At 68.1% G+C, this 8,491-nt stretch overlaps 1 protein-coding gene across 1 annotated transcript; it reads right to left on the bottom strand.

Annotated features, from left to right (window-relative positions):
• Positions 1-75: 75 nt before the first annotated feature.
• Positions 76-7,516, bottom strand: H696_00935 (hypothetical protein; the record flags this gene model as incomplete). Its single annotated transcript, XM_009494823.1, has 2 exons — positions 76-4,755; positions 4,892-7,516. 2 exons carry the CDS (start codon positions 7,514-7,516, stop codon positions 76-78), a joined length of 7,305 nt encoding a protein of 2,434 aa, XP_009493098.1.
• Positions 7,517-8,491: the final 975 nt, after the last annotated feature.

Raw genomic sequence — 8,491 nt, 5'->3', positions numbered from 1 at the left:
GGGGGGGGGGGGGGGGGGGATAATAGTACAAAAATAAAGTGCTCAAAAGGCGGACCGACGACCGGCATATGTGTGTCACATCTCCATCTTGCAGACTCGATGCCCGAACTGGTCTTCCACCGAGGGGCGCAGGGTGGCCCCCGGGGCCAGGGCAGGCTGGTCCGGGCCGCTGCCAGCGGCTTCCGCAGTGGGGGAGCTGACCGCTGGCGTGGGGTTCGGCGGGACTGCGGGGCACCCGGGCCCGACCATCGGATCGGGGGCCGATGAAAAGATCGCCGGATTCGCGGACGCCATGCTGTCCCGAGCCGAGGCGGGCGACATGACAGGGCCACTGCCTTCAGCCCGGGCCAGGGCGACTGGCCCATGAGAGGGCATCCCTGGGGGAGGGGCCTTTTCCAGGGACGGTGGCCTGGCCACATCGCCGGCCGCGAGGGCGGCGTGCGTTGGCATGGAAGTGCAGGAGAGATTCCCATGTGCCTGGGCGGCCGATGCCTGGACAGGCATGTAGACGTTCATGGGGGATGGAGGGGGCTGTGGCATATCCCCCGGCGAGGGAGCGGCCAGGTCGGTCCTGAGGTTGGCCGGGGCCTGGGAGCCGGGTGTCGCGTCAAACTGCCCGGGCGAAGTAGCAGCAGTCGAGGTGCCGCTCGAGGAAGTGGCCAGCGGAGGGCGCGCCCGCGAGCGCGCCCGCGGCATGAACTTCCAGTCGGGATGATTGCGCTCATGCTCCTCCTTCAGTTCATTGGCCTTCTGGTACCAGTAGGCGCGCTTGGCGTCGTCCATCTGACGCCACTCATTGCCAAGGGCCCGGCTCAGGTCTAGATTGTTCATGCCGAGGGACTTGACCATGAGGGTGGTCTTCCGCCGGGGGGAGGGCCTCTTGTCCGATGTCGAGGGGGTTTCCTGGGCCGAGTCCGAGGAGTCAATGGGGCTGGTGGAGAGGACGCGCAGCTGCACGGGCCCGGTGAGGAGATCGCTGGCGGTCAATGCCGACCCGGTGCCGCCGCCGCCGCCGCCGCCGCCGCCGGGGCCGACTGACGGGGTCCGAGACCGGCTCTCGGACAGGGTGTCACTGCTGTCGGGCCCGGTGTTGGGGATGCCCTGGGCCATGCGGAGGATTTCGCGCTCCTGCAAGTTGATGGCCTCTTGGGCCAGCTCGGCGGACCGGTGCTGACGGAACAGCAGGAAGGCGTTCATCGGCCGGCGGATGTAGTTCGCCGACTGCGAGGCCCGTGTGCGATTCCGCCGTCGGAGCACCCAGGCATTGCCCTCGCTTGTGGTGATGACCTTCAAGGCATCCGAGGGGGGCGAGCCGGCCGAGGAGTGCCCGGCGTCGGTGCCCGAGCAGTTGCCGGTCGATGGCGCAAACTGCCGACCGTCGTCCATGGTTTGGGCCGTCGCCGGGGGAGAGGCCGAGCAGCCGCCCTTGCTCGAGGCTCCGCACGTGCCCGGGCCAGGGAGCTGGCCTGGGTCCTCATTAAGGAAGGGCTGAGCCCGGTCCGAGGGGGCGAAAGGAGTCTGGCCCGTGGACGCGGGCCTGCCAGCCGAGCTGCCGGTGCCGGTGCCGGTGCCGGTGCCGGTGCCGGTCCCGCCGCCGTCGCTGCTGCGTGTGTTGGTGACCGGGCTGGGCCCCATCCCCGGCGGGTTGGCCCTGTTGGCGACGCTGCTGGAAGAGCCGCCCTCAACATCGCCCTCGGCGCTATCAGCCTGGCGCCCGTCCCGACGGCAGTCCTGACTTGCCGGCTGTTGTTCCTTGCTGCCGGGGGAGGGGGTCCTGGCTCGCGGGCCGGTTCCGGCCCGGCTGGGAAGCCTGGCCTCCGGGGCCTTGGTCGGACAGGCGGCCGGCGACTGCTTCAGCACACGGGGCGGTGGAGGCTCCAAAGCGGTGGCGGCGCCGGCGGCGGCAGCAGAGGAAGATGAGAGGGCGGCGGCGGAGGAGGAGGAGGAGGAGGAGGAGGACGACGACGACGACGACGATGAGAGAAGCGTCATCGGGTTGGTGGGCATGGTCTTGGGCATGCCCCACAGACCGGAGGGCAGGAGCCCATCGCGCAGCCCCTGCGTTGAGAAGGTCGCGCTGTCGACCGCCATGGCTGTCTGAAGTTGCATCATGAGTGCCAGCGAGTCGGCAATGGTTGACGTTGCCGGCAGGGCATTGGGCATTGGGCCGCTGGTGCTGCCGCCCGGATGGATGCTCGGTGCAAAGGCCCCAGCCGGCTGGATGGTCTGATTGTGTTGCTGGCGCAGGAGCAGCTGATGGTGGTGATGGAGCATGTGCTGGCGCTCGAGGGCCTTCTGGCTGACGAGAAGTTGCTCCTGCTGGCGCTTCTGGTGCAGGAGCTGCTGCTTGAGGATGAGCTGCTGCTTCTTGAGCTCCTCCTGCTGCTCCTGCAGCAGACGGCGCAGGGCCGCCTGCTCGCGCTCGATCTCGTCCAAAGACCTCTCCTCATTCGGGCGGTGGCCCGGCCGCTCGGGCTCCTCCGCCGACTTGCCCCGAGTCCCGGCTGGGGGAGCCTGATGCGTGCCCTCCTGGCATGGACCCAAGTCCGGCTGGTGGACATCCGGGCGCAAGACCGGCGACCGGTCCACGCGCTGGCGTTTGGACAACGGCTGGGGCGCCGCCGGGGCCGGGGCAGCCTCGGACACCGGCGGGGCGCTCTGCGGGCTGGCGGGTGGCAATGACTCGAGGGGGGTGTTGCTGTCATGCAGCGGCGCCAGGGCCAACGGCGAATCCAGCGACATCGACCGAATGATCAGCGGCCCCGGTACCGGGGGGCTCGGACGATGGGAGGCCTCCTCGGCCAGGGGCAAGTCGCTGAAGGAGAACCGCCGCGCAGGTGCCCACTGGGGGTGGTCCTCCTGGCCGAGGGACACCGACCGGCCCCGCGGCATCGGTGGCTGCGACTGGCCGTACGGCGGGCTGTCGGTGTGGGGTCCGGCCGCGGGGCCGGCCCTGGAGAAGCCACTTTGGCCGGGGGCATGTGTCGCCGGCTCGAGGGCCGCCAGGCCGGGCGACAGCTCGCCAAACGGCACCGAGCGCTGGTTGACCCGGTGAATGGGCAGCACCGGAACCGAGGCCCGACGCGGCTTGGCGCCATGCCGCCGATCGGGCTCCTCTTCCAGCGATGAGGCCTGGCGGGACTTCGACCTTTGGGGAGATGTCTGCGGCCGTGGGAGTGGAGCTCCGACCGGAGGCCTGCCGGGAGGCTCCTTGTCCGCGGTGTGGGCCGTCGGCGAGGGTGCCGGGGGCAACAGCAGCAGCGGCGGTGACGGTGGCGGTGGCGGTGGCGGCGGCGGCGGCGGCGGCGGCAATGCAAGGGCTCGCAACGTCGAGCCGGCCCGTTCGGTGAGGGCTTCCAGCGGGGTGTCGCCCTCGCGAGCCTCCCGGGCGAGGGAGATCCGGAAGGAGGTGGCGGCCGACTTGAGGTCATCGGAGGCCGTGGAGCTCAGAGAGAGCCCCTGGCTGCTGGCGGCGAGAAGTGTATCGCAGCTCACCGTGCGGAAGGGGCCCGGTAGGTGGCCCGAGCGCATGGGCCCCGGGTGCGATGAAAGAGCCAATGGCCCGGCGGAAGGGGTCGACGATGACATCGACCGCGGGGGGGTGGCCTCGTTGGCGGGCAGGAGCGGCGCCCGCGGTGGCGTGGGCTCGGGCTGCCGGTTGGCAGATGGCGGTGGCAGCGGCGGCGGCGGCAGCGGCGGCAGCGGCGACGGGGCCGGCGGTGCTGCCAGATGCGACTGAGAGCCCGGGCTCGCCGGAGGAGCGGACAGCAGCCCGGGCTGAGGCCGCACATCATGGTGCGGCGGCCGGAGAAGCGCATGCCGGCCGGAGGGACCCATGGACTCGGTGGGCGTGACAGACGACGCGCGCGGGGGCACCGGTCCGACGGATGCGGGTCCCATTTCGCCACTTGGCAACGTGTGCACCGAGTGCCGCCGGCCGGCCACCAGGTGCGACTTGGCCAGGGACATCGGCGGCATGATGACGCCAGGGGTCGAAAAAGTGCCATAGTTGTCGGCTCGGGCATGGGGCTCGCCACCGGCCGGGCCACAGTGGCCGGAATAGAAGGCACCCGTGCCGCCCATGGCCGGGGGTCCCGGGGGCATGTCGGCCATCGGAGCAGCCGGAGTGCCCCCGCGCGAGTGGACACCCTCCTGACCGAGCGACCCCCGCCGGATGCCGATACTGCTGCCAGGATGCTCCGGTAGCTCGGCCATGGTTTCGTCGGCAGTGTTGGCATAGCCGGCGGCGTCGGAATGGGCGATGCCCATTCCGGCGGTCGGCGTCGCGGTCGCGGTGGCGGACGACGGCCCGACGCCCGTGCCCCCGGCCGCGGGGGTGACGAGTCGCTGAGTCGCAGGCTCGAAGGCCTGATCAAGTCGCGCCCCGCTGTCGAATGGCACTGGGGTATACTGGCGCACGAAGAAGGAATCCCCTGAAGGCCCGGGCGAGGAGTGTGCCGCGGACGGGGCACTCATGCCCGCGGAAAAGGGCCCCAAGTAGCCCGATGGGCCTTGGTCAGCATAGCCCCCGCCATGGCTGGAGGTGGAGATGGCCGAGAAGGAGGCGCGCCGGTGTTGGGTGTGGAGCAAAATGCTCGGCTCGCTCATGCGTCGGCCGCCGGGCATCGGCACTGGCGCCGGGCCCATCGGCTGCCCGGTCCGGAAGTCCGACGCCCCCGGGCTCGAGACCACCGGGGCCGGCTGGCCGGTCGGTGGCATCATCCTGCCCAGGGACATGGCAGCGGCGGGGTGATCCTGCACAAGGAAGTGTCAGATGAGCCGGGGGAGAAAAGAGAGACCCTTTGAGCAGAGTGCGATTCAAGCGGCGAGGGAACGAGGGGGGGGGGGGCGGAGCGACGCAGAATAAAAGCGCGCTGGCGCGGTGACATACCGGCAAGTGGGTGGACGGGCTGCTGTCGTTGGAACTGGACGGCCGGGCCTCCGACCCGGCAGCCAAATGTGGCTGATAGTAGACCGGCGCCGAGAGTGGCCCGCTGCAGCTCTGCTCGCCGATCGTGATGGAGATGGATGGCGGGGCGCCCGACTGGCCCGGATGGAAATCCCCCTCGGCGGATTGGCTTCGATTGGACGCACTCCCCCGGGCGTAGTGAAATCCCCCATCGGATGGGTGGCTGCGATGTGGTGGGCCGGCAATGCCGAGCGAGTAGCGCGATGCCTGGTCAAAGGACTCCGACGAGGAAGGCCGGCTGCTGGGAGCCGACCGATACCCCCCGGTGGCTTGTGGAAAGCCCTGCATGAAGGGGATCTCCTCCTCGGTGACGGTCTGCAAGGCCGAGTGGTGGTGGTGGTGCATGTGCTGATGGGCGTGGTAGCTGGGAGGCTGGTGGTGGTGCATGTGCTGATGGGCGTGGTAGCTGGGAGGCTGGTGACGGAGCTGCTGCTGCTGCTGCTGGTGTTGCTTGTGCTGCTGATGTTGCTGGTGGTGCTGAGCTTGCTGGAGCTGCTGCTGTGGTTGATGCTGCTGCTGTTGCTGCTGCTGTTGCTGCTGCTGCTGTTGAGGTTGATGATAGTGTTGTTGATGTTGCTGTTGGTATTGGCGCTGTTGCTGTTGCTGTTGCTGTTGCTGTTGCTGTTGCTGTTGGTGCTGCTGTTGGTGCTGCTGGTGTTGCTGCTGGTGGTGCTGCTGCTGTTGCTGCTGCTGTTGCTGCTGCTGTTGCTGCTGCTGTTGCTGCTGCTGTTGCTGCTGCTGTTGGTGCTGCTGTTGTTGCAGAGCCTGTTGGTGCTGCTGTTGTTGCAGAGCCTGTTGGTGCTGCTGTTGTTGCAGAGCCTGTTGGTGCTGCTGTTGGTGCTGTTGCTGTAGCTGCTGTTGCCGCTGGTGTTGTTGATACTGATGATGCTGCTGATGCTGTTGATGCGGGTTCAGAGCCAGCGACGACATGCCAGAGGCCGAAACCGCACCGGCCTCCGACAACACGGTGCTGTGCTGAGCATGCTGCGAGGCCATCCGAGCCGGGCCTCGCCCCATGCTGGAGGGTTGGTCGCTCATGTCGAAGACCATGTCGGCTGGTTGCGCCTGGTCGCTCGCCATGCTGTAAAGCCCAGTATCGGTGTCGGGGCCGAGGCTGAACCCCATGTCGCCCTTCGAGCGGGCCTTGCCCTCATCCGACACCGGGCCACGCTCCATGCTAGCCGGATGCCAGAGAGACTCTTGGGATCTGTGGGGTGGCCTCGACAGCCGCGCAGCCGAAGTGGCATCGATGGGCTTCGGTGCGAAGATGAACCCCCGGTCGGGCTGCATGCCATGCGGCGCGTGGGTCAAAGTCCCACCGGAGGAGGCGACATGGCGATCGAAGCCCCCGGCCTCGGCCGGCCCGCCATAAGCCCCAGCGGGTGGCGGCATCTCATAGGGCTCCGGTGGTGGGGGCGGGGCGCGCATCTCCGAGTGCATGGGCCCCGACCCGAGGTCAAAGTCCTCGTTCGTCGAGCCCAGCGAGCCCGGGCTGGGACCCTCGTGGGCGATGAATTGCCCAGCTCCCGAGTCATGACCGTCATACTGCTCACCAGGCCCGGGGGCTGGCTGGAAGTCGAGATGCTGGGCTCCTGGCGCCATGTCATAGGGCCCGGGAGCCGGTGGCGCCTTTGCAGCCGGGTAAAGGAGATAGCCAGTCGAGTCGGACCCGTAGTGCTGAGACGGCATCGGCGCTACGTAGGGGTGATAGTTCAGGGGCGCCGGCGTGGAGGAAGCCGGCTGACGAAGGGCCTCCCTCAGAGGGTCTCCACTCTTCGGCCCCGGATTCCGGGCCGGCCCCTTGGCCATGGTCTTGGGCTTGAGCGTGGCCTTGGGGGACGACTTGGAAGTGCCTGGCCGTGGGCCGGGCTCGATGGGGGCCGGGGTGGCAGTGCTGCGGGTCCTGGTGTAGCTGGGCCCCAATTCCGGGGCCGTGGCCGGCCGGGCCAAGTGACGTGACTCGGCCGGCGCCCGAAGGCCCAGAGACATGCCCTCGAGGCTTTGGCCAATGGGCTCGAGCGGGGCCGTCGAGGAGGTCAAGAGCTCGTCCGACTGGCCGTGATCCAGCGGGGCAAAGAGCGACTCGGCCATGATCCTCGGCGAATTCAAGCCCAGCCCCATGCCCTTGGGCAGCTCGCTTGGCCGGCTCGCTTGGCCGCCATCCATCAGGAAGAAGAGCGAACCATCGTGCAAACGAGCATCCGACCCAGGCGCCCCGCCATTGAGCATGGCATCCATCCCGAAGGACTGGATGCCGGTCAGAGGATCAAGAGGCGAGGCCAGCTTGTGGAGGCTGCTCCCGCGAGAGGGGGTCGTTGTGGCCAGGCTTTGGGCCTCGGTGTCGAGGGCGTTCATCATGAGTGACGCCTCGTTGTTGGCGTTGAAGGAGTCCCCGAAGCCTTTGCCCGCAACATTGTATGTCCATGAGCTGGCGCCCTCGGCGCACATGGTGAAATCCAAGGCCTCCTTATCAAAGGGGGCCGATCCAGCCATGGGAAGGTGATCCTCCATCGTGAGGTACGGCGTGCCGCCGGTGGGCATCGACATGGAGGACGACATTGGCCCAGGTGGAAGGGGAAACTGCCGATCGCAAGGACGGGGGAAGCCGATCACCAAGTGACCAGTCCCTGACTGCACCAGGAGAGGGAAGTCCGCCAGGAGAACAAGACCAGGGCACAGGGGGCGGGGGGGGGGGGGCGGCGACAAGGGGAGTTAGATCGTACAAGGAAAGCGAAAGAGGTCCAGATGGAGGGATTGACAAAGAGAGAAAGATGAAACGGGGCAGTGGGGCGAAGGCGCCCTCAAGTCAGGGCGGCAGATCGAAACAACGTCCCCCCCCCCCCCTCCCCGCGAAACATCGGGCGGGCTCGCCGCGGGGCGCCTCAGGCAGCCCCTCTGCGTGGGGAGAGGGGTCAGGGCGGACAAAGAATGGCGACCGGGGCCATTTATGCGTGTGCCAACGTACATGAGAAGATGAGCTGAGTCCGAGGGGAGGTTGCACCGGCAGTTCGAAAGGATCTTGTCAGTTGGGCGGCTGTTACCGAAAGCGGGGCCAATTATTTGGGAGGGAGCTGCCGCTGCTGCTGCTACTGGGACCCCCTCCCCCCCCCGGGGGGGGGGGGGGGGCGTATGTCTCTGCACTGGGCGGGGAGAAATGCGCAGGGGGTGCACTGACGCGACAAACTGGGGGAACCTGGACCGGCGTCTGGGCCTCGGGACCAGCACATATCTGTCCTCATCTGTGTGTACCCCCCCTCCCCCCGTCCATGGAGACGGTGTTTCCTGGGGGGGAGGGGGGGCTCTGGACCCGGGGCCGACCTTTCTCATAGATCTTCTCCTGGCCCCCCTCCCCCCCCCCCCCCGCATGCCGCGCCGCCTGCCCCTCTCCCTAAATCCAAATATGTAGCCCTGCCTCGTGCCATTAGGTACGATGTCCCCCCCCCCCCTCCCTCCCTCCCTCCTGAGGCAGAGCAAGAGGCGATGACCAAATGTGCCAGAGGCGTACCTGCTAGGAGGGCTTTC

The sequence above is a fragment of the Fonticula alba genome, assembly GCF_000388065.1.
Source record: "Fonticula alba strain ATCC 38817 unplaced genomic scaffold supercont2.1, whole genome shotgun sequence".
In the NCBI taxonomy this organism is placed as follows: domain Eukaryota; order Rotosphaerida; family Fonticulaceae; genus Fonticula; species Fonticula alba.
This window is presented reverse-complemented; position numbering and strand designations above follow the sequence as displayed.